General features: G+C 41.7%; 1 protein-coding gene across 1 annotated transcript in view; it reads right to left on the minus strand.

Annotated features, from left to right (window-relative positions):
• The window catches only part of kcnh2b (potassium voltage-gated channel, subfamily H (eag-related), member 2b), a 350,621-nt gene that overhangs the window by 116,390 nt on the left and 206,526 nt on the right, over nt 1-27,705 (minus strand). The window contains exons 4-6 of the mRNA XM_072378053.1: nt 24,122-24,335; nt 23,530-23,861; nt 23,247-23,458 (exon numbers count right to left, since the gene is read on the minus strand). Of these exons, the coding sequence (XP_072234154.1) occupies nt 23,247-23,458; nt 23,530-23,861; nt 24,122-24,335 (758 nt within the window). The remainder of the gene's footprint in view (nt 1-23,246; nt 23,459-23,529; nt 23,862-24,121; nt 24,336-27,705) is intronic.

The raw sequence follows: 27,705 nt of genomic DNA on the forward strand, positions 1-27,705 counted from the left end.
CAATGGTTTGGTCTGTTGTGTTCTAAGCAGTTTTCAAACAAGCAAACCTGAATAAGATACAAAACGAGTTGATTTCTCACTGTGGTATGCTTCTCATGTTTGTATATGTGGTATCGTGTGTATATTTGTATGCAGAGGTATAATTGCATCAACCTGACAGATGTGTTTGTGTGTGGGATATGCACTTTAATTAATTTCTTAACACGGAGATGAACCATTAAACTTGAGAACATGTGCACATCCGCAAGGTAGACATGCAGATGGACAACACACAAAGATCCATGTATGCCCATGGGCAGATACTTAGGGAACATACACACCTCAGTGTCCGTCTGAATGAATATGAAAGCTCTATATGTGATGTATCATATGATATAATTAAACCATATTACATATCTGCAGAGTATCAACTCTACACTCAGGATTCACTGAAGATTAAGTGCCATCACAACGCAAATTATGCAAATTACACACTTCATGTGTGTGTAGCAATGTGGCTAACCTGGTATACACAGTGTGCACAGATGAGCCACAGCATTAAAACTTCAACAATGTCCAGCTCTGCTGGGAAACTAACAATGTGTGTCTGTAGAGTATGTGTTTGTCTCTGAGTGTATTGCAATAGTTTTGCATTTGGCTGCTGCTGTGTGAAACATGTCGAACTGCACTACTGTTGGCATTTATCGTGATATTTGTGCAGAGCTCAAGGTCTGACCCAGGTCCTAGATAATGACTGGCTTTAAATGGCAGACTCCTGTTTCATTTCCCCAGTGGCCCATGACAAGCCAACACATTATAAGTCTTGGGAGATGTTATATTGTCTCATGTGGACCTGCTGTCCTGATACAATTGCAGTTCAGTGTATGAGTGTGTATTTGTGAGGCCATGAAAGAGATGTGAGACACAGTGTCAGATATTGTCTTCCCATTAATGCTTTAGTTCTGACCTTATGGATGACATACATGGATATATTTGAGTGCGTGTGTTACATTTTTGTTTTGGTGAAATAGTGAACGCTATATATAATTTCTACACTCAGATCATTTCTCTTTGGGATAAATAAAGAATTTTTCATTCTATTTAATCTTTTTATTAAATTAAGTAATTTCATTTTCTTTCTTAAGACACTGCTCATAAGTATGTACATACATAATTCAATTTAACTGAATTAGATTCACTTAATTTACGCCAAATCACAGCACTTCAGTGATAAAGTCCAGTTCAAACCAATTAGAGGCCAATTCATTGTAATAGAATCAAATCCAATTAATTAAGTTCAAAATGTGTCCAAATAATACATAAAGATTAAATTCAAACACAATTTCCTAGTTAAGGACACATAAGTATGTAGGCAGAACAATACAATGAGTCAAAAGCTTGGGTGACGTACAACAGAAGGTTTACATGATTAACATATATGACAACAGCTCAGTTTTGTATTACTTCTGACTTTAGGGTGCCAACAGAGCTTTAACAAACCTGATCCATGTTGTACAAGTGCTGTTACAGTTGACCCTCAGAGATACAGTAGTGAACAAAACAATGGAATCAGCCTCCAGCTGTGCTGGCAGCCAGTGTGTCAGAGATAGAGCACCTTGCTGCCTTTCTTGCTTCACTCCAGTGACTCCTGAGATGAGCTTGTTCCCTCACCCCACACTGCCCCTCCACATTCTTTGAAGGATCGATCCAAGGAGGGTTCTTGTCTACCTCACTAACCTGGTCTGGATGCAACCCCCTCCCATGTGAGGCTCACCAGCAAAATCAATTATCTAACACATAAAATCCTGTGCCAATCGAACAAAGTGAGCCAATTTTGTTAAAATGTCCAAAGTTATTTGAGGACAATATAAAAGAAACAATTCATAAAGTGAAACATATGACAACAGAAGAATAAGAAAAATGTCAAAGTTGGGAAGTTTGGAATCAGCACCTCCAAATCCGAGACCATGATCCTCAGCTGGAAAAGGGTGGAATGCTCTCTCCAGGTCAGGAATGAGATCCTTCCCCAAGTGGAGGAGTTCAAATATCTCGGGGTCTGTTCATGAGTGAGGGACGAATGGAGCGTGACAGGCGGATCGGTGCGGTGTTCAGAGTGTTGTGAAGAAGGAGCTGAGCCAGAAGGCGAAGCTCTCGATTTACTGGTCAGTCTACGTTCCTACCCTCACCTATGGTCACGAGCTGTGGGTAGTGACCGAAAGAACGAGATCGCCGAAATGGGTTTCCTCCGCAGGGTGTCTGGGCCTCCCTTAGAGATAGGGTGAGAAGCTCAGTCATCCGGGAGGGGCTCGGAGTAGAACCGCTGCTCCTCCGCATTGAGAGGAGTCAGATGAGGTGGCTCGGGCATCTGGTTAGGATGCCCCCTGGGCGCCTCCCTGGTGAGGTGTTCTGGGCACATCCCACTGGGAGGAGACCCCAGGGAGGACCCAGGACATGTTGGAGAGACTATGTCTCTGGGAATGCCTCGGGGTCCCCCTGGAGGAGCTGGAGGAAGTGACTGGGGACTAGGCTTCTCTGCTCAAGCTGCAGCTCCAGCGACCTGACCCCCGGAGAAGCGGCAGATGATGGATGAATGGTCAAAGTTGGGCTGTTTTACACTGGCTGGCTAAGAAAAGTGAATTTCTAGTGAAAGCCTAAGAGCATCAATGTCATTACAAAAAAAAGAGATGGACACAAAGCTGATGAGGAAAAGCTGAGTCTCCATACAGACAGGTGCAAGAAGCTTCTGGATGACTACAAGACAGATTTAGAACAGTGAACCCCAAATGGCGGCCAGCAGGCCAAGTCTGGCCCCAAGAGCTAACTGTCTGGACCCTGCCAACCCACTGGCACCTATGGTAAGGTGTGCACTCTTTCAGGCTACTTAATTTAGCCCCCCCCCTCCCCCCCCATCATACACTTGACCTCTCACTTACACCCAAAACCACAGACATATGTCAGACATGTAAATGTTCTCCGCTATGCTAGCTGAAGCTGCTATCATATCCGTTTGTATCTTCCAGTAAGTCAGATATAAATCAAGAAACAATTGGCTTTCACGAAAAAAGTTGATCTGACAGGCCTGATTTATTGTGTCTTATTTTGCGGGTTCATGCAAATGCTAAACCCACATGCTTGACTTACACAGGCTGTATGTCTGCAAAGTGGTTAATGTGAAGTGGCACCTCAACACTATGCATGCAGCCAGTTTTAATGTGACCTTCCCTGCAAATTCAGTTCACCACAAACAGGATAGCATGCATTGTAACATCATCCAAGCACTCATAAGTTTTTCTACTATCTGTAAATCGACATCAGCACAAGATTTAATTAAACAGCGTGCGAGTTTTAAGTCAGGATGATAGAAAAGAGAATACAAGTTGTGGAACTGTTAAAGCAGGTACCGTTGTCAGCAAACAGCAACAAGAAGAGTTTAAGTTTTAGTGAAAAAGAGTGTTTTTGCAGTTTACTCACTGATATGAAGAAATCAGGAGCTATTGCACTGGCAATTGAGTTGTGCTCAAACGGACATGGAACAGCTGTCTGTTTTTGTAAGATTAATTGGTAGAAAGACGTTTCAGTAATGTTACAATCTGCATTTTGTTTCTGTCATGATCTGTGTTTCTGTTTCGTCTTTAGTTTACAGTTTAGCCTTGCCATGTTGCGCCACTCTTTTTCCTCGGTCCCCTCTGTCCTGCCATCAGCTTCACTCACGTCACCTGCGCTCATTGTCATCAGCTGCACTCATTCACTAATCACCCTCCTCAGTATTTAATCTCCAAGTCTGTTCATGCCCATTGTCAGATCCTCACTGTCAGTAAGAGTCACATCACTCATGCTGTGTATCAGGTTCATTCTTGTTGACCATATCAGGCTTTCTTTTGTTTAAACCAAGTGAAGTATTTTTCACTGTCTCAGTTTAGGTTTTTGTACTCAGCCACGCTTTTTGTTACAGTCTTCGAAATAAATCGAGTTTCATTTGGATATCTGCATCTGGGTCCTATCTCTCATCACCACCACGCCACCTCCACGTTCTCACAAGTAAGAGCGAATGTGTTTGCTTCCTCTGCATGGGTGCACAACTGGAGAAATGATCCTAACTGAATGAAGAGTGGCTTGGATATGAGCAAAATTGTCTTTTGTCACCTATGGGGCTCCGTCTCAGGTGGGACAACACAAGAGACTGGTAAGCAGACTTTTCACTGCCAGCCCAGTTATTTTGGCATTAATCACAAATCAGCGATGTGCATGAGATTACGCAAAATTATTCAGTTTGCTTCTATTTCTGAGGATATTCTGATATATTTATTCAAAATTCAGAGATTAAATAATCTGGATTGTTTTAAGTGTTGTTTATCCTATCTCTGATCTCAGACTTTAAGTAAAACTTTCACGTTAAGACCTCCAAGTAAAACATCTTCTTTATCTTGAACAAAATAAATTTTCGTTAAGGTAGCAATGTGAGTGAAAGATGTCTTTTGGTCACTTGGGATATATCATGGTACTTCTATTTAGTGTTAAGTGTTCAAGACATTTCTTGAATGCACCACACATGGAGGCAGCAAGCTCATATTGTGTCTATTTTACATTTTTCTAATTAACAATTTTGCATACAAAACACTGATTTTTGACAGATTTTCCTGCACTGGTTTAGAGGCTGTTCTGCTTGAGTGATTTATTCTCGTACATTTGACACTTTTAACCCTTTAAGTGCCCTTTTTTTAAAAAAAAAAAAAAAAAAAAAAAAAAAAAAAAAAGTAAAGATGGTTTGAGATAGAGGGATACTGTCAATGAGAAAAATATTGTGTGAACCAAAGTTTGATGGCGGTCGGAGATGATATCACCTAATTTGCAAATGCTTTCTGATGACATCACTGTGTGGCGATGTCATGGATTACGCAACTTCTAGTGAACGCTGGATTTTGAACACATTAACACAATTCATTTATTAATTTTTTTTTATTATCCTTTTCTGAATTCATGTACCCAAATATGGACAAAGTTCTTCCAAGTCATGATCTTTTCCGAAAGGCAAATTCTCACCTTCTGAATCCTCAACGGAAAGGATCTTCTCTTGTAAAATATGTCTCATTTATTTTCTCAAAATCTCACCAAGAAATCTTTAATATAAACCATTCCACAAAACCTCATGACTTAATGACTACCACCAATGCATCGTTCTATTTTGTCTAGCTCAATCAAGATGCCTTTATTTGGAGACATAAATAAAATAACACGAGGCAGTGAGTGGAGACAAGATTTGTTGTGTGACTTGGTACTTTCAACCTGTTTTATTCAGTATGTTGCTTGTTGCAGTTCAGCGACAGTGGTGCACAAACAATTAATTAATTAATGAACAAAACAATGGAATCAGCCTCCAGCTGTGCTGGCAGCCAGTGTGTCAGAGATAGAGCACCTTGCTGCCTTTCTTGCTTCACTCCAGTGACTCCTGAGATGAGCTTGTTCCCTCACCCCACACTGCCCCTCCACATTCTTTGAAGGATCGATCCAAGGTGGGTTCTTGTCTACCTCACTAACCTGGTCTGAATGCAACCCCCTCCCATGTGAGGCTCACCAGCAAAATCAATTATCTAACACATAAAATCCTGTGCCAATCGAACAAAGTGAGCCAATTTTGTTAAAATGTCCAAAGTTATTGGAGGACATTTTAAAAGAAACATTTCTTGAAGTGAAACATATGACAACAAAGGAATTAGAAATGTCAAAGTTGGGAAGTTTGGAATCAGCACCTCCAAATCCGAGACCATGATCCTCAGCTGGAAAAGGGTGGAATGCTCTCTCCAGGTCAGGAATGAGATCCTTCCCCAAGTGGAGGAGTTCAAATATCTCGGGGTCTGTTCATGAGTGAGGGACGAATTGTATTCATTAATCTGTTATGAGTTGCCATGCCAACAGAGTAATTGTTTACAAACAGGAGCCGTTAATTGTGCTTGGCCAACTAATGTCCAAAAAACACCCCTAATTCCAGCTGAGCAAAGAGGAAGTTGGGCAACAGTGGAACAGGTGGAGGAAGTTTAAACCAGGTCTTTCCTTGATACTGATAGGGAACATCAGACTGCTAGAAAATAAAACAGAGTGCTCAGGAGGACACAAAAAATATTAAGGATGCAGTATTATCTGTTCCACCACAATGCTTCAAACTGGCTTTCAGACAACATCAGGAACAGCAGAAAAAGTATCCTTGACATGTCACCGTGAAGGAGAGGATCTGTGCTTGGGGCATTCTTCTAATATTTCAAGTTTGTCAACTGCTCCAGCAGAGAAAATAAAAATTATTCTTACTTATTCATACTTATTCTATGCAAATGTAAAAGATGCATACAGCTCCTCTGCCTGTCTTCAATTAGGAAAATCAGACTACAATCTGGATCTCTTCACCTCCATCTACACAACCATTGTTAAATGGCAACCTGTGATCAAATAGACATTGAGGAGATGGTCTTAAGAAGCTGAAAATCATCTGCAGGATGAAGCTGCAGACTTAATGCACTTTGTGAGCCACATTGAGACGATATCAATTTCATGACTCGGCGTGTAATAGACCACATTACTTCTGTGTAGATTAATATTTCCACAGGGACAATGAGGCGGTTACCCAGTAACAAATCAGTGGTTTGAAGGAAAAATGGGGAGGGAAAAAAATAAGCCTTCAGGGAAAGGGATAGAGTTATTAATGACTGTTCAAAAGCAGTTGAAAAAGAACACAACTTAGAATAGAAATAGAGCAGAAAAATACTTTATTCATCCCCCACTAGGGGAAATTCAAAATTAGTCAACTCATTAGTCTTTTAAATATTTACAATGATTGTATATTAGAACGATAACAACAACAATATTAATAAATTAATACATAAATAAATTTAAGAAGAACATGTCAGCAGTCACTATTAAAAAGCCTTATGGCTGTGGGGACAAAGGACCTCCTGAACCTCTCAGTCCTGTAGTGCAGTGAGATGAGCCTCTCACTGCAGCTGCTCCTCTGACCTGCCAGGATGCTGTGGAGAGGATGTCTATTATTATCCAAAACGGAATATAATTTCCTCCTCATCCGTTGCTCCACCACAGTTCTGAGAGGGTCCAGTCTTCTACCTACTACAGAACTGGCCTTTTTTACCAGTTTGTCCAGGCGCCTACAGTTTTTGTCTGTAGTGCAACTCCCCCAGCAGACAACAGCATAGAACAGTGCCCTCTCCGTGATAGTGTGATAAAACATGCATATCATATCACTACAGACAATGAAGGACCTGAGCCGTCTCAGGAAGAAGTGACCTTTTTTGACCTTGAGTCAGTTCTGGATGATCTCTCTCCTAAATATAGAGGGGAAGATTTTCTTTAGTGTAGTTGCACAGAGATTAGATAGTTATTTAGAAAAGAATAGCTTCATAGATACTACTGTGCAGAAGGCAGGAATACCAGGTTTTGCAGGGTGTTTAGAGCAAATTCATTTGGTTCAGTGCCACATAGTCTTATTTGGAAAGGGTTTGATTATTTTAGTGCCTGCAGTAGTGGTTAACTTAGTAAGAGCATATTTCCAGGATATTAGACAGTGCCTAAGTACAGCAGGTTTCACAACAGGTTGGCAGAGGCTAGAAGTGGGCATTATGGCAGGGTGTACGATTTTTACATTGGCATTTACATTTGCGATGGAGATAATTATTAGAGCTTCCAAGTGGGTTGTAGGTGGAGAGAGACGTCAGGATGGCATGCGCCTTACATCAATTAGGGCCTACATGGATTATATGACGTTGGTGACTATAACAGTGCCATGTATGAGGAGAATACTTGAGATTTAATAAAAATCTATAGTGGGCTGGTATGAAAATCAAACCTACTATGTCCAGAAGTATCTCAATAAGTAGAGGGAAATTTAGTGATTGAAAGTTTGTAATGGATGAAGACCAAATTGCAATAATTAGGGAAAAGGCAGTAAAAAGTTTAGATGGTTGGTACCAAGCAGACTTGAATGATGGAGAGCAGGCAGTGCAGTTTTGGAAAGATGCTGCTGAGGGACTGGATAGAATTAGATAAATCAAGGCTTCCAGAAAAGTTGAAGCTGTGGTGTCTGCAATTTGGATTGTTTCCTCGGTTGATGTGGCCACTGTCTGTGTATGAGATTCCATTATCTGTTGCAGAAAAAATGGAACGCTTAGTTGGCTTTTACATTAGGAAGTGGCTAGGTGTTCCTAGATGCTTAAGTACTGTGGCACTGTATGGGAAAGGCATACTCCAGCTCCCAGTATCTAGTCTAGTGGAGGAGTTTAAATGCAGTGCCGGGGAGGCTTGCGGCTTGATAGCTGTTGAGCAGGTCGTAGACAGGAGGAAATGTTAAGGGGTACAAAGGCAGTGGCTCAGGCTAAGCAGGGACGGTGGTTGAATTGGGAAGGTGTAGAGAAGAAAAAGCTTAGTTGGAAACAGCTGTGGAGTATGGAGTACTAGATTTTTTTTGATAGGGGAAATATGATGTAGTGTCAACTCCCCAGAAACTAAAACTCTGGGTAAATGGAGACCCGTCATGTTTGTTATATTCAGGTACTGCAACTCTAAGGCATATTTTGTCAGGTTGAAAGGTTAGTCTCTCACAAGGCCGGTATACGTGGTGACATAACCAAGTATTAAGAAGCTTAGCTGCAGGTATTGAAGATAAACGAAGGCAAGTGAATTCAGGAGGGTCTAAGGTGAAGAGAGTGGTAATTCAGTTTGTTCAAGAGGGGGAGAAAGTTAATAAGACAGTAAGGAGGCAAGGCAGTTTAGACGATGATTGTGATTGAGATGCAGGTAGATTTAGGAGGAAAGCTTGTTGTTCCCCAGGAAATAGTCTCTACAAATCTAAAGCTAAAGTCCAGTCAGTGGATTTGGATTAGAAGAAGCAATAGTAGCTGGGGACCCTAGCAGGGGGACCTCTTAGGGTAAACAGACTCTTGGAATAAGTGAGGAAGAAATCCAGGATGTATTTAAGGGTGGGTGTGGCCCATGTGAGCCTTTTGAAACAAGACAGCCATTTTAGGCCTTGTTTTTGCTGGCATTTTTAGTGACTGTAGGACTTTTTAGGTGTTTGTCTGCTGAATCTGCTGGTGTGTCTTGTCCTGCCTCCACCTCTGGCACCCTCTATACTTTCATTACCCCCTACCTGAACCAGGATTTGTATCCCTACCCCACTATGACTGGTGTGCAGTTGGTGAGAGGCTGGGGTAGCTTGTGGTTGTGGAAGAAAAGATGGTGGTTGTGGTGTCAAGAGCAGTGATGGCTGGCATTAGGGGAGTGACTTTGGGACACAAATGATCACTGTCAAGCCTCCTGGAGGCGTCGTGGGCCCAACTAGATGAAACACAGATGAAAGGAAGTTCCCACCTGATGAACCCAATGACATGATGGTCAGCACTGCTCACTGGTCTGTATAGGGATATATATATGGATTTTTTCACTGAGTCTGGTCCATTTTTTCTTTAGCACAAGTTTCTTGTGTTTACCTTGAATTTCATGCAAGATAAACATTTGGAAATCTGTCTATTAGACAAGACAAAAAAATGCTAAAAAATCTGGCAAAATACACGATTTTAATCCTAAATAATGGGGAAGTGCATGTTTAAATTTGAAATGCTTGATTTAATTTGGCAAACACATCTTACACTGCCATTTTTCTTGACTTTGAATGTGCAAACTGGTGTACAATATCTTTGAAATCAAGGGCACTAACTAGTTCATGTTCAATGATCAAGAGAGACGTATCTGTGACATAGTGGTCTTCAGCTAATTTTTCACTCATTTCCAAACAGAAAACGACCTCTCATCCTCACAGTTAGACACAGGCAAGGTTAAAAACAGTCTTAGTGCAAAATAAACATTTGGAAATGTTGTCTAAAGTACAGGGGCAACTCGCAGACTCGACGAGCAATTGCTCATATGGTTAATCCGGCCTGGCTTCCAACTCTTCAGAGCCAACCGTGACGCAAAGCAAAAGGTGGAGGAATCTGTTTTTATACCAACAGCGGCTGGTGTAAAGATGTGACAGTGATCCTACAGCACTGTTCTTCTGACCTGGAAACTTTATTCATCAACTGCAAACCATTCTATCCCCCCGTGAGTTTGCTTCATTCATTCTGGACGGTATTTACATTCCACCGCTGGCCAGCGCTCAGTACACGCTGCGCACACTCGACCAGATACTGTGTGTGGAGAGGACATAGCCAGACTCTTTAGTTATGGTCTTTACTGATTTTAATAAATGTAAACTCCACCACAAACTCCCTAAATACAAACAGTTTATTACATTTCTGAATACTTTGGATCACTGCTACACCACAGTCAGTGGCGCCTATCAGGTCGTCCCCCGCGCAGCACTGGGACACTCTGACCACGTCATGGTCCACCTGTTCCCCTCATACAGGCAGAAACTAAATCTCTGTAAACCTGTACTGAGGACCAAGAAGTGGACCAGCAAGGCCATGGAGGAACTACAGGCATGTCTGGACTGCACTGACTGGGAAATTTTCAGGTCTGCCACCAACAGTCTGGATGAGTACACAGAGGCTGTGACGTCATGCATCAGTTTCTGTGAGGAGCTGTATCCCATCATGCACCAGGGTGAGTTACAACAATGACAAACCCTGGTTCACAGCCAATCTCAGAAAGTTAAGGTTGGGAAAGGAAACGGCGTTCAGGAGTGGGGACAGGGACAAGTTCAAAGAGTCTAAGTACAAGTTTAGCAAAGCGATAAGAGATAAACGGCAGCACTCTGAGAAGCTACAAAACCAGTTCTTGGCTAACGACTCTGCTTCTGTCTGGAGAGGGCTCAGACAGATAATGGAATATAGACCTACAGCCCCCACTCCACAAACGACCTACAACTTTCCAACCAGCTGAGTTCAAATGAGCTGTACTGGCGCTTTGAAAGACAATGGAATAGACATGACACCTCTCACCAGCCACAGCCAAGGAACTCCACCCACCCCACCTCAGAAGAAGCTTTAGAATCATTTCAAATACATTTCTGAATATTTTCGACTCTTCCCTCTCTTGCGTTTTTCCACTAGCCCTGGGACAGGCGCTGCTGAGGATGCAGGCTCAGGACCAGCACCTGTGGCAGAGGTGGATGGAGTAGCTGCAGGATCTTGAACTCGAGGCCTCTTTACTATGATAAATTTATCCATTCTGCTTTGCTTCACTTCACTTAATTCAAACTAGTAGCTAGCGTTAGCGAACACCTTTTGTGCCTTCTTTTTCTTTTCCCTTTTTCTTTTCCCTCCGATAGTGGCTGATGATATCATTTTCATATCATGATATCATATCATATCATATCATTTTAACAGCGAATTCTCTCGACACCCACCGCATACCGTCTGAAATGTAAGAACAGGGCAGATGTTACGGTTAGGTCAGCTCCAAACCACAGATAATCGGCAACAGGTCCCACTGGGTCTCTCTCGGTTCCGCGTCTCGCGGCCTTCGTTGTGGTTGACTTTCAGGGACTGGACCGGTCGCTCTCCTGCACCGGAGGGCTTCTGGTGGCTCGGAAGACAAACTGGGTGGTGTGTCGGAATTTACCGCAAATTAATGATAAAACGGTCCAAGGGTGGAGTTGGCTTTGGTTGCTGACCAACTCTGATGAGGTGAACTTAAATTCACCACAGATTGACAAAAAGGTTGACAAGCTGAACGCTGGCTCCTTTTGGTGATAAAAAATAGGTGAGGATGCTGCAGCAGCAGAGTTTAAAACGTGCTATAGAGAGGGTGGCAACACCCATTCCGACATCCCGCTATTCCGACATTCAAACTTCCCACCATTCCAACAAGGCTTTCCGTATGGGGAAATGTGCGTTACTCAACAGGTGAGTCCCTTCTTTCTGTTCATGCAATTTAAATGTTTAAGACATGTTTACAGATAAGCGTTATTAAAAACACAAAGTCTCGGCAACTGGAGGAGGAGAAGCAGACCGCGGTGGTTTTTAATCACACACTCCAATGCCACTTGTTTCAACTTCTGAAAATTTAATCCAGGAAAAAAAGGCTTACAAACATGGACCGAAATGGCTCCATAACACGCACAAGAATCCAAAAGAAACGAAAGTTAACTAAAAGAAAGCAAATAAACAGCATGAAGTGGTCAAAATTGGGTTTTACGCATGCCTATGTGTGTCTGGCACATGCGTCTTCGGGCTCTCCCACGTTGGTTTGTGGATGAAAGCTATATGTTCAGCTGTAATGCCAATCTCTACATGACATTTACTCCCAGGTGTGACCAGTTAGGTCCTTAAGATATCAACAGGCTGTATAAAGCCTTGCGCAACGGCTGTGTGTTTGTGCCAAATGCGCAAAGCCCATCCGCGCTTCCCATAATTGGAGCGAGTATTCATAAATCACGTGAATTACATGAATAAACGTTTTTACTGCATTTTGTTGTGTTTTATACGTTCTATGCTGTCATTTCTCTCCTCTCCTATTGGCAAGGCAAGGCAAGGCAGAGTGCTCACAACTGTGTCCTGTGCAGTAGCCGTGATATCTGTAATTGCAATTATTACTTTTGCATATGATGACAGCGTGCAAAAGACGCATGGGCTCTGTGGAGAGCTCCGCTTTCTACTACATTCTTCTCTTTCTGTCTTTGTTCGGACCTTCTTCTTCCATCTCATCTTCCTCTCCTGCCATTTTCAAAGACTCTCCGCCAGACTCTCATTCCATCAATCTTAAAACTCTCTGCTCTTCATCTTCTCATCTGATCTGGACTCATCTGGACTTTCAATGTTCTGAAAACCACGATTTTCCTTGTGGTTTCCGGAATTTGATTTGCAGAGGCGGGGCATGACGTAGGCTTACACTACACTTTCAGCCAATGGTATGCCTGAAACTGTCTGCCTGAGTATGTTTTGTAAGGCGACCCATTCTGGCTTACAAGCCTGCAACGAGGGTGCAACAAAGGAACTTGTTTCTTCATTTCTCTGTCTCATAAACATTTGTTCAGAGGATTCTAAAAACACCATGACATGTTAAGATATAAAGGTTAAAGATATAGCATAAACTTAGGATATAAAGACATGAAAAAAAAAAACACAACATAACATGATGGTTATTAGTCTCAAAATTCAAATGGATATCTGTAAAATTATGACGTATGAATAACGAACCAACCAATGTTATTTTCCTGTGTTAAACACGGAATACAAGAAGAAACAGCTGAAGCACTGAAGCAACAGTTGCATTATTTAATATAAATATCACATGTCATATAAACATTGTTGGCTTCATTTTGGGTTAAACTATTCAGTACTAAGGACCACTTGGGGGCAATGTGACTCCATAGGCCAATTAGTCATTTTCCAAAATAATGACTTATTCGGTATTCACCCATGTACGATTGTGAAAAAGGTATTAAAATGCAGCTCGTGATTTGACTGAGAATCTGAAAGAATTTGCACAAATATATAAAGCACATTTAGTATCATTTCAAGATTCAGCTGAAAGTGATTCTGGGTGAGATCCTTTTGAGAGGTCCATGCTGCGACTGTCTCTGGCTTGAATCAGAGTCGGGACAAACTGTCACCATTGTTTACTTTGAACCATATAGGGCCGGAAGGGTCCTGTTCTGGTTTCCCCCAATACTCTCCTGAGAGGGTCCGTTGTTTGTTCAGCTTAGTTAGCACTAAGCTATTAATGCATTTACTGAGAAACTCCCCCAAAATGCTTTCATGGGCAAAGGTTGTTGTAAATTTCTCTTCTTTGATGTAGAAATCCCCCATCTGGTGTTTCCACACTGACCATCCCCACAAAAGAATGTTGCAGTCATTTAAAGTCTTAAGTTTGTATTAAATTCCACACTTGAGTTTGCTACAACAGTAACTGCTGACCAACTTCTTTCCCAAGAAAGGTGAGCCCAAATCCTAATAGCCTAACTTAGTATACTCAGTATTAAAGGTTCATAAGGATAGGCTGTCAAACAAGGAGCAAAGCTAACTTGTGAAACGTCAGTTTCAGAAACTGTCACAAAGGGTGATGCAGCAAAAGACCCCTCATCCTCTGATACTGTGGCCTTGAGACAAGGCGAGCTGAAAATGAAAGCACATCATTTTAGCTATTGATATTGAAATGTGTTTCGCAACACTAACGTCATGCTCTGTGTTTTACTGTAGCCTATGTTTGGCTGTAGTCTAATTAGAATAAGAGATTTAAGGCAATCCCATCCAAAGTTGAATTGACTTTTGTCACGTCTAGCACTTACTGGGTATAAATTTCAGTGTTTAGCACTTTGTAGAAGTCTGTTTAGTTTTTGCACCTTTTTTTTAAAAAAAAAAAAAAAAAAAAAAAAAAAAGTGCTTGGGCACTGTTTAGGGCCCAGAATTTGGTACTACGCCCCTGCCTCCACCTCCTGTTGTGCCTCTTTGCCTTTAGTTTTGCTCCAGCTCTGCATCCATGGTACAGCTTTCTTAGCTCAGTTGGAATTGGATGCCAGCAGTTCTTCTCTTGTGTACGCTTCTCTACTGGTACCAGTGCACATTGTCAAAAAATGTAAATAAAACGAAATGTGAATAAAAAGCAAATCAATAAAAATATTTAGACTAAAATTTTAAACTAAAGTTATATAAACAGCAAAGAAAAATCAGAGCTACGCAGACTTGACAGCCGATAAGACCAGCGCATAGCAACCATAAGAAAACCTAGAAAAGGAGGTGAACAGAAAAAAGCTAGAAGGCAAACTCCAATAGAACAATGTGAGAGATGTGTGGTCAGGGATGAAAAAGATTACATGCTTTTAAAGAGGATCAGATTGATGGAAGCCTGGATAATGCTCCTCCCCAACACAGACCTTAACTGTACCCACATCCTCCCTGTCACACCTCCATAATGTCACCCTGCACCCCAGTCATAGATTTTAACAGAGCCTCACCAACATCTGCCTCCACTTCTGCTGCCTCACCCTCCAGCCTCCAGCAGTTAGCAGCTGGAGAGACTAAAACGGATCAAGGCTGCAGGACAAGATGGTGTCAGTCCCAGAGTCCCGAAGGCCCAGCACAGCTATGTGGGATTCTACAGCAAACTCTTCAACTTTAGCCTGAGTCAAGAGAAAGGTCCAGTGTTGTGGAAGACATCCGTCCTTTTCCCAGTACCAAAAAAAAAAAAAAATCATGCATGTGCCCTCGGTGATTACAGATCAGTTAACCCAACATCCCACACCGTGAAAGTCCTGGGGAAACTTGTTTGCTCACTTAAGTAAGTGATTCCCTTAGATAAGCGGGTGAACACCTTTCAGGACCCACTATAGTTTGCTTTGCTTTGGTTGGTGCTGAACATGCCACCATCTACCTGCTTCAGTGAGCCCACTCTCATCATATTCTTTGATGTCGCCACTGCTTTTAATACAATTCAGCCTGCACTACTATGTAAGAAACTGCAGAGAATACAGGTGGATAGCCCAACAATTCCCTAGATTATTGACTTCTTGACAACAAGATAACATTTGTGAGACTGAATGGTTGTGTGTCCATCGTAGGTGGAGATGGTTGAGGAATACAGATACCTGGAGGTTTGCCTGGACAGTAGACTGGACTGGAAATGCAACACCGAGGCTAAAGGAAGGGACAGAAAAGACTGTAGCTCTTGAGGAAGCTTAGACTCCTCAGTGTCTGCATCAAGATGTTACATATCATCTACAAATCTGTGTTGGAGTGTGCTTTGTAGCGATCTGTTTGGGCAGCAGCATCAGTGACTCAAAGGAAGTGAAATAACTGACAAAGAAGGCTGGCTCAGTGCTGGAGGCTGCGCTGGAGCCCCTGGAACCCAATTGTTAAAAGAAGAATGCTGCACAAGCTAATTAGCTTAAAGAACAACATCGACCACCGTTCACATAACGTAGTGATCAAACAACACAAATGTCATCAACAGCAAGTACATTACTACATATAAAGTGTGAAAATATAATGCTGTCTTCCTTTATGTAGTTAATAGCATGATATGGGAATGTTTTCAAAGGCCTACAAAGTTTTAACAGTTCAAAGAGACTGTTCTTCCAACATGTTCACTAACAATGTACATATATTTGCCTTTCAAACAATGAGCATTTGCAAGGCTGGCCACACTGTCTTAAGCACGTTTGGGAGAAGGAAAAGATCAAACTGCATACACCAGAAAGTGGAGGCAAGATTTTAAAGTCCAAAAGTTCCTTTCTACTCTTGTGCATTTTTCATTAGTGTTCAGCATGCACATCTGCCTCTAAACTGTGCCTGTCCTCCCTTCCTCTGTTATGCAGATAATCCTCATCGTCTTGCATTACTCAGATAAAACGCATATCCATTCACCGTAGCACAAAACTGAAAAGCACTTTTCCTTGTCAGACAGCTATGTGTTCTGGCAAATATAGATAGCTCTCTGTTATCAGACAAGGATTCACATTATAAGCAGCTCTAGTGGCCAAATCAAAACAGCAATTAGGTCATACAAGGTAAGTGATAGACCAATCAATGGCTGCTTATTGTCCAGACCTCGAGCCCTCTCTTATTCAATTACTTGCTATGATGAGAAAAGGCAGGCAGGCAAGGAGGCAGGCAGGCCAAGCCCACAACACTGTGATTAATGAGGCCAGGACCAAGGAAATGGGTCATAGAAGCAAAGAGGAGGAGGAGAAAGAGGGGAGAACAGAAAGGAGAAATGATGTGCTGAGGGAGGGGGGCAGAAGAGAAGAGAAAAAGGTGGAAAGCAGATGCAGAGTGAGACATGAGGACAGAAACAAGCTGACAGGGAGAGTAAGACAGCCAGGACAGATGTGACATGTAAGGTGAGTGTGTGAGCAGAGTGTGTGGCTTTGTAAATTCCTTTAATCCTTCATATTTTGTTCTTTGTACTCCTGAACTGTCCGGGTGGCCCTTGGTATGTCTTCATGCTGTTCTAACCCTTCTCTCACGCTTCCTTTCTCTGACATATTATTTCATGCCTCCCTTTAGTCATTCTCTTGCATTCTTGAAATTTCCTATTTCATTTAGGTTTCATTCTTATTGTCTGCTCCAGTTTGCATTCCACTGCCATTGAGTGTGTGTGTGTGTGTGTGTGTGTCAGCTTTCCTGCCTGGGTGTGATTCTGAGCCATACAGATTGAGTTGTCCAGCTACTGTATATATCTGATATCATGCCCTTCGATTTTATATAAAAATAAGTTGTCCACGAATACTGGGGATCCTAAATAATCCGGAGGTGACAAATAAATGGCAGAAAGATCAAGCAAATCAAAACATGGCTGATTTATTTATTTATTTTTATTATGTACATCTATGACACGTTCAAGACCTCAATGAGTTATGATATCTAACATGATAGAAAAACTAAAAACTCCTTCCACAGAGCTGAAGAGAATCTTTTGTCAGATCAATGTTGCTTCAAGACGGTGACAACATGCTTTTTTGCTTCTTTGTGGGTCACTGAACTCACATGGAGGAAGCACTCAATCAATTTGAGATACTGAGGCAGAGCCGCTGAGCAGGTGGCTAAATTACAGTCCTGCAGGGTGATTGTGTCTCAGGCTTCCAGACTCGATTCTATTCCAACCTATTTAACTGACAGACACCGGCACTACAGGAAATGAGCATTTCTAATCCAAATATTATCAAATTGGAAGCAGCTCCCCAGTGACAAAAAACCCAAATCATGAGGACATAAGCCATTTTGAATACATGACTGGCACGTCAACAGACTACGGCACTACAATAAGGAAAAGACAAGATTATCCAAACTGTTGAATGCAGCTGGATTTTCATTTAGGGGCAGTTTTCTCTTCGTACATGATACAGAATGACTGGACAAGAAAGCTCAGGTTTAAAACTACTTCTTACACATTTTTTGCTGCAAAACCTCGGGTTCTGGCATTCATGTGGTTGTTACTTTGAGTAAAGTAAGAAGCACTTGTGGCAACGACAATGACTGCAGGGTGCCCCAGAAGGATAATATGTCTCACCCAACCCTGCAAAAGTGCTTTGGGAAGACAACAACATAGCAAACAAACAAAGGCCTGCAAATCGTAGGGATAACCCCCAAAGCTAACAATCCACAGTATCTGTTGCTAATGTCACAAAACCAGACACCACATACCTCCAGTGTGCAACCCCACAGAGACCGCTCATCTCTGCTGATGTGCTTTCTAATCAATAGAGAAATTCATGCCGTGGGACTCTCTAAAACAACTGCAGTGTCACAGGATAGCAGCATTTCAATTCAAGAGAGCTAAAGTGTTCATCTCACCTATATATTTATCTCGTATGTTGAGTTAACGTTCAGAAAATGAATAAGAGTACAGAAATGAAAGCAATCTCTACTCCATCACTCATGTGGCTTGCACCAATGCTACATGGAAATACACTCAGTTTAGCTCTGGGTCATCACTTGGCTCCGAAAGACAAATGGGACAAGAACAGTTCGGCTTCTTTCCTCACAATGGACCACAAGAACTGAGGAATCTATCATTCACAGACAGCGAGAGACAATTTCTAAAATCTTGAAAGAGTTTGCAAGAAAGATGAATTTCTGGAGATACGGTGGAATGAGGCATCCCCTGTGCAGAATCCAGGCCTTCCACACACCAAAAGTCTTTTTCATTAACACAAGCACCAAGCCACTTCCAACAGAAGACGGTTCCTACCACTCCGTTGTTGGGTGCTGTGTGTACCATCCATTGGATCCCACTGTGTTGTTGGATGCGACAGGCGGTTTGAGTAAAGACACAACATCTGGCTCTGAGTATAAGAGAATCAGGATGCTGTCAGGGAATTTGCCCCACTGTGTGAGTTTGTGTGCTCAACATGCGTGGGTGTTAATGTGTCAGCAGGAACGCCATGCAAAGAGCTAAGAGAGGGTCAGGAATATTGTACGAGTGAGTGTGTGCAATGTACATCCAGTGTCTCCTAAAGGATGTGACCATGATCACAGGGCAGAGAGCATTAGTAATGTGTCTGTGTGGGCCTCAGCTTGCACCGAGGCATCTTTCTTCCTCTGCACTGTTCAGTGGTCTGCTCACACACTAGGAAACACACTGTTTCGTGTGTGTGACACACTCTTTCTGGGGATCATTACTGGCCTCCTAATTCATCAAATTGTCCCACCTGTCACATGCAGTGGGTCAATCCAGATCACTTACACTCAAGTCTACAGATATGCTCCCACATAAGCGAGGCAGTAGGAAAAAGGGTTTTCAACAGTGGTTGCTCAGGCAGTGGCAAGAGACTGCTAATTCTATCTATGGGCAAACAATCACATTTCAAGGCAGACGCTTTAAGTCTGTTCCAGTAATTTACTTCCAGTGAAGTAAAATAAGTCAGTAGTCGTGAGCCAGACTGTGTTTTATGCAGCTCGGTCATGAAGAGGAGCAGGAGGAACATGTTTAGAGGAGGAAAAGTTGGCGGCTGTGTCAGTAGTCAGTCCAACTGAAAGGGAAACTTTTCCCGGGTTCTTGTTTAGTGTCAGATGTTTTCTGGAACATGCTAATCATTCAGCCGTCACTGCCCCTCTGAAGGATAGTTCAGGCCTGTTATCAGGCTCCTTGATGTGGAGCTGCCCTCTTCAGACCTGAAATGGTACTGCAGCCACATTATCCCCTATGAGATGCTTCCAATCTGATGTCCTCGGGTGTCCATCACAGAGGTCGAAGAGGGCAGAGGTTTTACATTTACCTACAGAGTTTATTTATCTCGTTAGCTGTAGTCTTATACCGATCACTGAAATCAACTGAAGACTAGCAGAAAAACAAAGAGACATAGAAAAACACTAATTTATTCATTTTTCTTTTCTCCTTCAGCCCTATCATTTTCTACTCAAGAAAACATCAGTAAAATGTTACAAAAGAGTGGTTACATATTGTGTAAATGCAACGTATAAAATAATTTTTACTATTAGCCTGCTATGAATTTGAGAGACCATTTGGAGACACAGCTGGTGCTGTTTCCCCCATCTGCACAGTAAAAAAACTACAGAACACAGCATCAGTTAATGCACATGTATGCATATATGCACACACTCTCAGGGACACTGAGGGCTATGGTAACCTTGCCAGCTGCACCTTACATGCTGTGTGGCATGATTGCATCATCAGCTCTGGATTATTCTCTGTTCGAGTTCTTACTCTAAGAAGAAAACATCTCACAGTGTCAGACAATGAATTGTTCATATTCCTCTTTAGCAATTCCATCTACACTTTAGTTGTGGCTGAGAGCTTAAACTAATCTCATCTGATCTTTGGTCTTTTTCCCATGAACATGCACTTCCAAAGATAAGATTAGAACAAAAACAACATATACTGGATACAGATAGATGACTAAAAGGCCAAATGCCCCCAGAAAAAAATGATATTTTACATGGCAAAATAGAAAAGAGACACATTTAGGAATATTCTTTGAAATGAGTCTATGAGATGGTGTATGAAACAGACAGTACATGACAGTTTTTCCAATGTTGCTCTGTGTAACAATCAGTGAAGTCCAGTAAACTCAGAAAATAGAGACTGAACAAAAAAAGGTTTTATTTGCAAAACAGTAAGCAAATCAAAACCTGAGTGGCTGCAAAAGTGAGCATCCTGAGCTGCAACAGCAGGACAAGTAATGACCTTCTGCAAGCCTCACCAGGCAGGCCTTATGCCCACACCTACACATATGCTGACAGCTAACACACAGTGCACCTCTTAAAGGCCTAATCACTCAGCTGATGTCGCAAATGTAGTGCAAAGAGTGTAAAGAGGACGAATGGGACACACTATCATGACAGTACATATTTTCAAGGAGGAAGCAGTCACCACTATGGAGCTTTTAATTTTACAGCAATTAATCCCTCCTATGTGGGATTTATACAGCACACAATTTAGCACACTATAAAAAGTTAAACTGGAAGTCCTCCAACCGAAACAGTCGTAAAGGTCATATGCTTATATACGCATCAATATGACTCATTTTGAAAGTACCGCCCAAAGCAGTACAAGGAAAATGCAACTCATAAAGCGATGCAGGAGTGCTTGGACGGAGCAACTAAGGGCCGGGTTGTCAGCCATGGCCCTTTGTGAGACGTGAGGTAAAAACCAAAACATGTTCCATCAATAACATGACAACAATTTACTAAAAAACTTTTGTCACTTCCTGGTTGGGTTTGGGTAATAACTAATGGACACCATTTTGTCCTTCACATGCAGTTCCACTCACTGAACTTGGGAAATTTTAGGAAAGGAGGGCAGTCTTTAAAAATACAGATTTCTCTATAAATGTGCTATAACTTGCCATCCAGTAGTCAGATGCTGTCCCTTACAGAGAAACATTTTGGAGTATTTCCTCAGCACACCATCCATGCATGGTTAAACTGTCAGGGTAAAGCGAATTCATTCATGTAGCACAATTCAACAACAAGGTGATTCAAAGCAGGAGCAGAACAACAAACTTGATATGCCACCAATTGAGCATATAAGATTTCGGAAAGTCCTTGAGGAAAGTTTGCAATTGTGCAGGGCACATAAACATGTCCTCACTCACGTCTGAATAAGCCTCCATGACTCTGTGAGTGGGCAAAAGTTTCTTGTTATTCCCGACATCCGTAACACTAATTTTAGTCCAATGGATCCTGCAGGAACTATGAGCTGTTCTAGAAACATGTATGCCTACGAGGAGCAGACTGAAAAGATACCAGTCTGACACATCGTCTCTGAAAGCATGTTCATCTGCACACACAACACATGGAAGAAAAAGAGGAAAGGTATGAAGGTATTGAGTGAATGAGGATTTCACGAAAACTAAATCTGAAAACACACCTTTTAATCCCAACATTTGTAAAAAAGGAGGAATAACGCTTTGTGATGGAACATCCTAACTAACCTGTTGCTGTCGATCACATCAACGTCTGAACCTCCTGCCAAGCAGAACACAAACCTGCTGTGAAATCTACCTTGTTTGTGAGACAGTTCATCTCAGATAAGCTCTCCTTGGGAATGATTTTTAGGAATTTTTAGCTGGAATAAACCAAGCCAAAGAACACCTTTCTTTTTTCCAGAAGCTCCAAAGTATCTTTATTATCCCCAGGCAGAACAAAGATTTTCTCCTTAAACTTATTGCAAAATGCTTTTTCAGCAGCTTCATAAGCTTCATAAAATTAAGAATGTATTGCTTGATATTCATTCTAACCATATTTCATACAGATATATACAAACAAATGCAGTTAGATATAGAGAGAATGCACCTAATGCCATCAAACATGTGACTGCACTCAGGCTGGAAAAAAAGACAGCTGGCTCATTGACTGCAGACTGACTGAAAAACACATTCAGCATGTCTAGCATAGCGAGATGCTGTTGTATAATGGCCTGCATCAAGGGATTCAGAAGGAAGTTAGTTTTATTTTTTCAAAATTCTAAAAAGTAAAGAGAAGACAGCTAAATGGAGTACTGCCATTCACTGACACAGCTTGAACCCAGGCTCAGAAAATGTGGATTTGCAGAAAATATTCTCTGTCCACTGTTTTAGATTTGTAAATAAAAAGTACTATTGTACAATTTTATGAACCTTGATATGTTAAACTTTAGAATCTTGAATTTACAGTCCATGCAACTTAAAATGTTTGCATTTTGTGTAAAAAACGTGCAGCTACACTTGTTTTGTTCTGCATTGTGGATGATGGTTAAATGTTGGCTGGTCAGGACAGCATTAAGGCTCATTTAAGGCTTTTTTAAGGCTCGTCATGCTCACTTGTCTCATTCTCCCATGTGTGCATTAGGTCAGCAGGGTTGTTAGACAATACATCCACCAGAGGGCAGAGCAGAGTTCAAAGTTCACTTTCAAGTTCCTTCGCTGCCTAGGAAATAGGCTCAAGAGTTTTATCACAACTAGTCCTATAAGTCCTTTCTCTGTCACTGCTCTAATCAGTTACCAGGAATTGGAATATTGTCACATCACCATTTATTATCACCTCACCAAAGCTCAGTCAGTCACATTCTTATATGACTGAGCTGCTGTAACAATCCATATCAACCAGGAATACTTGATCATCTAAGATCGCCTGTAGACACTAAATTCTTCATGCAAATCTGTCTATCTGTCGAAAACCAGCACACATATAAATATTTTTTGCATGTCCAAACAATCACTGAATACTACTCAGAGTGAGCGGAACTGCAGCAGGAAAAAGAACGCTTAATCTGAATCATGATCACAGTCACAAAACCTACCAGCAAACTGGCAAAATATCCAAAGTTACACAAGCTTAGCCTCTCTCTGCCCTGGACAGCGTACACTGCACATGTGGACAGAATCCTACCTGTGTGACTTTCTCTGTGACGTTGTGTGTTCGGTCAATGAGTTTGCAGGGAGCTATGATGTCCATATCCCCAGTGGGGAGGGCAATGAGTGGGTCAGGCTTGAAATCCACAAAGTTGAGGGTGATCTGAGGGATTTTGGAAATTGCGCGGTACCGCATCAGGTCAGAGTCCGAGGTAGAGTTCAATATGTTTGACTTGCTGTTTACAGCACCTGTAAGCACAGAAGGTCAGAGGTAAGTTAAGAGATGAACAGGACAGGGGAAAAATGCTGCTTTTCCTCACCAGTGCTGCTGCTGGCTGGCCGGATGCTGGCTCTCCGGTTCTTTCGGTCCCAGTCGGGCCTCATGGCCTCGATCTCATCTACAGAAGAGGCACGACGCATGCTGTGGAAACTTTCCCTCGAGCGGCTGTATGACAGGGAGCAGTTAGAGCCTGAGCCGTCTGGGTTGAGGCTGAGCCGATGGTGCGCTGCTACGCAAGGCGATGACTGATTAAGGAGACCGATCAAGTGGGCTTCGTGGGGAGGAGGTGGAGGAGGGCATACAGGAGGCTCTGAGCAAAGTAATGTGCACTGGTCTTCCTGGCGGTCTTCTGGCCAACTATGAAGAGCTAACCTAGGAAAAAAAGCATAAAATATTGATTATTTCAGATTTGAACAAAACAGACAGGGAATTCCTTCATATGTGAAAGAAAAGCATCAAATCAAACAAGAATGCTGGATTTGAAATACAGTGTGGTCTTCAATTTATTTTAGTGTAGGATATTATCTTTTGATATACTGAATGTCAAAGTAAACTAGTGCTCAAATTTTTGTGACCCCATATAGGACTCAGAGAAGCTTGTAAAGAATTAAGAGTAATCCAAAAGCATCTACCTGCTTCCACTAAGTGTCTCCTGATGGTCTGGTGGTAAGGGGGGGAGGGGCAGGAACTGCCCTAGGCCAAAGGACTCTTGACTGTGGTGGTCTGAATGCAGCGGCAAAGGTGTGGCGGTGGCGATGTGACCGGTCTCCGCGTCATCCAGTGATGCTTTACTGTTGGACAAGGAGCGCAGCAGGGGAAGACGCAACCTAAAGCCTCGTGGGCGACCTGGAGAGAAGGAAACAGAAGAAAAAACGGTTGACCTGCGGCATCACGAGTGGATTTACAATGTTACTGTAAAGCGTGGCAGGAAGGAGATGAGGAGCAAGTAAAGTAAAGTGAGACACAGAAACTTGGAAGATATTCTGGGTGGTGGAAGTTATGCTAAAATAGAGGGAGATCTGAAGTGGTTCAGCCTGAGAAATGGGAGACATGGGACAATAGTCAAGTCCAGTCAAAGTCAAATTTATTTATTTCATGTACAAAACAATTCAAAGTGCTTTACGTAAAATAAAAGCATTGCAGCGGGGAGTGGAAGAAGCATTAGAAATGCATAAAAGAATATAGAGATAAAGAAATAAAATTATTTACAATGAAATTAAAATGATTAAAAACAAGCAACAGTCTAGATAAATTGAAAGATACCGTGCAGATTTCATGCATAGACACACGAGAAAAGAAATGTTTTAACCTGGATCTAAAAATATCTACATTTGGTGACAGTTTAATCTCCTCTGGCAGTTTGTTCCACTTGTTTGCAGCATAACAGCTAAATGCTGCTTCTCCATGTTTAGTCTGGACTCTGGACTGGACCAGCTGACCTGAGTCCTTGGATCTAAGAGCTCTGCTGGGTTTATATTCTCTGAACATATCACAGATGCATTTTGGGCCTAAACCGTTCTGGGATTTGTAAACCATCAGTAGGCTTTTAAAATCTATTCTGTGACTGACTGGAAGCCAGTGTAAAGATTTTAAAACTGGTGTGACGTGTTCAGATCTCTTAGTCCTGGTTAAAACTCTAGCAGCAGCGTTCTGGATGAGCTGCAGATGTTAAATGCTCTTTTTGGGAAGTCCAGTTAAAAGACCATTACAGTAATGGAGTCTACTGGAGATGAATGCATGGATGAGTTTCTCCTGGTCTTTTTGGGAGAGAAAACCTTTAATTCTGTTGATGTTTCTGAGTTGGTAAAAAGCTGCCTTGATGAACGCTTTGATGTGGCTGCTGAAAGTCAGATCTGAGTCTATCAACACTCCAAGGTTACGAACTTGGTCAGTGATTGTAAGGGCCCGAGTCTCAAGATATCTACCAATGCTGACCCTCTTCTCTTTGCTACCAAACAGAATGATCTCAGTTTTGTCTTAATTTAATTGTAGAAAATTCTCTCTCACCCAGGAGTTTATTTCCTTTAGACATGGACACAGTACATCTGCTGGGCTGCAGTCGTCTGGTGACAGAGACACATAAAGTTGTGTATCGTCTGCATAACTGTGATAATTGATGTTAAAGTTCTGTAATATCTGACCCAAAGGTAGCATATACACGTTAAACAGAAGAAGTCCAAGAATTGACCCCTGGGGGACTCCACAAGTCATGGCCTCTCGCTCAGATTCAAAGCTGCCAACTGTAACAAAATAACTCCGGCCTTCTTCTAAATAGGACCTGAACCAGTTATGGACCGCTCCAGAAAGTCCAACCCAGATTTCCAGCCTGTGCAACAGGATTCTGTGATCTACAGTATCAAATACAGCGCTGAGATCCAACAGAACCAGGACTGAAACATAACCAGAATCAGTATTCAACCTGATGTTGTTAAACACTTTGACCAGAGCTGTTTCAGTGCTGTGATGACATCAGAAGCCTGATTGAAAGTTATCGAGACTTCCACTTTCATTCAAATAGTCATTGAGCTGGTTAAATACAACTTTCTCAATAATCTTGGATATAAAACAGAGGTTAGAGATAGCTCTGTAGTTGTTCATCACAGAGAAGTCTAGAGTTCTCTTCTTTAGGAGTGGCTTAATGGCAGCTGTCTTTAGTGACTTGGGGAAAAATGCCTGATGCCAGTGAGCTGTTAACTATTTGTAGGAGATCACTTTCTACTGAGGTAAAAACACCTTTTAAAAAGGCAGATGGTATTATGTCCAGAGTGCAAGTTGTTGATTTCAGATGCCGAACTGTTTCCTCCAAGATTTTTAAACCAACAATATTAAATTGGGACATAACGTCAGAGTTATTTCTAGGCTTTAGACACAGATTAGTTTTCTTGTTGGTCTGTGTGGTGTGAATTTTTTGTCTAATTGTACTGATTTTTTGGCTAAAAAAGTTGGCAAATTCGTTGCATTTCTCAGTGGAGAGGAGGTCTGGGTTTAACTGTTTAGGAAGATTTGAGAGTTTTTCAACCATAGCAAACAGAGTTGGAGAATTGTTGGTATTCTTATTTGTTTTCCTCCACTTACGTTCAGCCTTCCTGCATTCTGTTTTCAGGTTTTTGACCGTTGTGGTGTTTCTCCATGGTGTTTTCTGTTTGCTTAAGGTGCTCTTGATTCTTATCGGTGCAACAGCTTCCATTACATTCAAAGTTTATAAGTGTCAAGTTGAAATGATCCAGCAGTCCATCAACAGACTCATTGTTGGTGACATAGTTATGGCCTCCCTGAACTGAGCACTTGTTTTCTCAATAATGTACCTCTTCTTAACTGAGAAGCTGGTTGTTTGAACATTCTGATTGATCAATAAATAAAATAAAATACAGAAATGGTCAGACAAGGCCAAATCAATAAGCACAACAGAAGAAATATCAACACCTTTAGAAATGACCAGGTCCAGAGTGTGACCTCCAAGGTGGGTCAGTTCTGTTACATGTTGCCAAAAACCAGCACAAAAGAAAATTCTGTGGCATTACCATCCGTCATATTATCTATGTGAGATCTGTAAATGATTAAGAACAGAATTTTAGGAACACCCTTAAAAATATAACTAAGATATTCAAAAGAAGTGAAATCACCGAATGAGATCTCTTTACACTGGAATGTATCTTTAAATAAGGCAGCTTCTCCCCCACCTTTCCTTCCATTTTGGCATTTATCCATAAAACTAAAATTTGGGGGTGCTGTTTCATTAAGAACAGTAGCATTTGTGCTTTATGTTAATCCATGTTTCTGTCAGGAAAAGAACATCTAAATTGTGTGAAAATATGAAGTCATGAACTAACAGTGACTTATTGGACAGAGATCTAATATTAAGTAGAGCGAGCTTTGTGGAGTTTACACTGGTCTCTGTTGTATTCTGAGTTGTACGTGGTACCGTTAACAGATTAGATAGATTCACCCAGCAAGTTGACTGTTTTCGATTCCTTCTTTTACTAATACAGGAATCCTACTGGGTCCTAGCTTGTTCTCAGAACAGCTGTCAGTAGTAAGTCCACTATAGCAGGGACCCTGAATGCATCATGGCATGTTATCTTTGTTTTTTACTCTGCTGCTGCTCCTTGAACATCCTGCACATCCCCTTGTGTCCTGTTCTGCCAGGATAGATGATGTAAGATGGGGGGGTGCCCTGCGTTTCCTGGTAAACATTCATCATTGCACATTGTGTTTG

Source organism: Leuresthes tenuis, unplaced genomic scaffold (assembly GCF_036924035.1).
Source record: "Leuresthes tenuis unplaced genomic scaffold, fLeuTen1.0.hap1 SCAF_24, whole genome shotgun sequence".
NCBI lineage: Eukaryota > Metazoa > Chordata > Actinopteri > Atheriniformes > Atherinopsidae > Leuresthes > Leuresthes tenuis.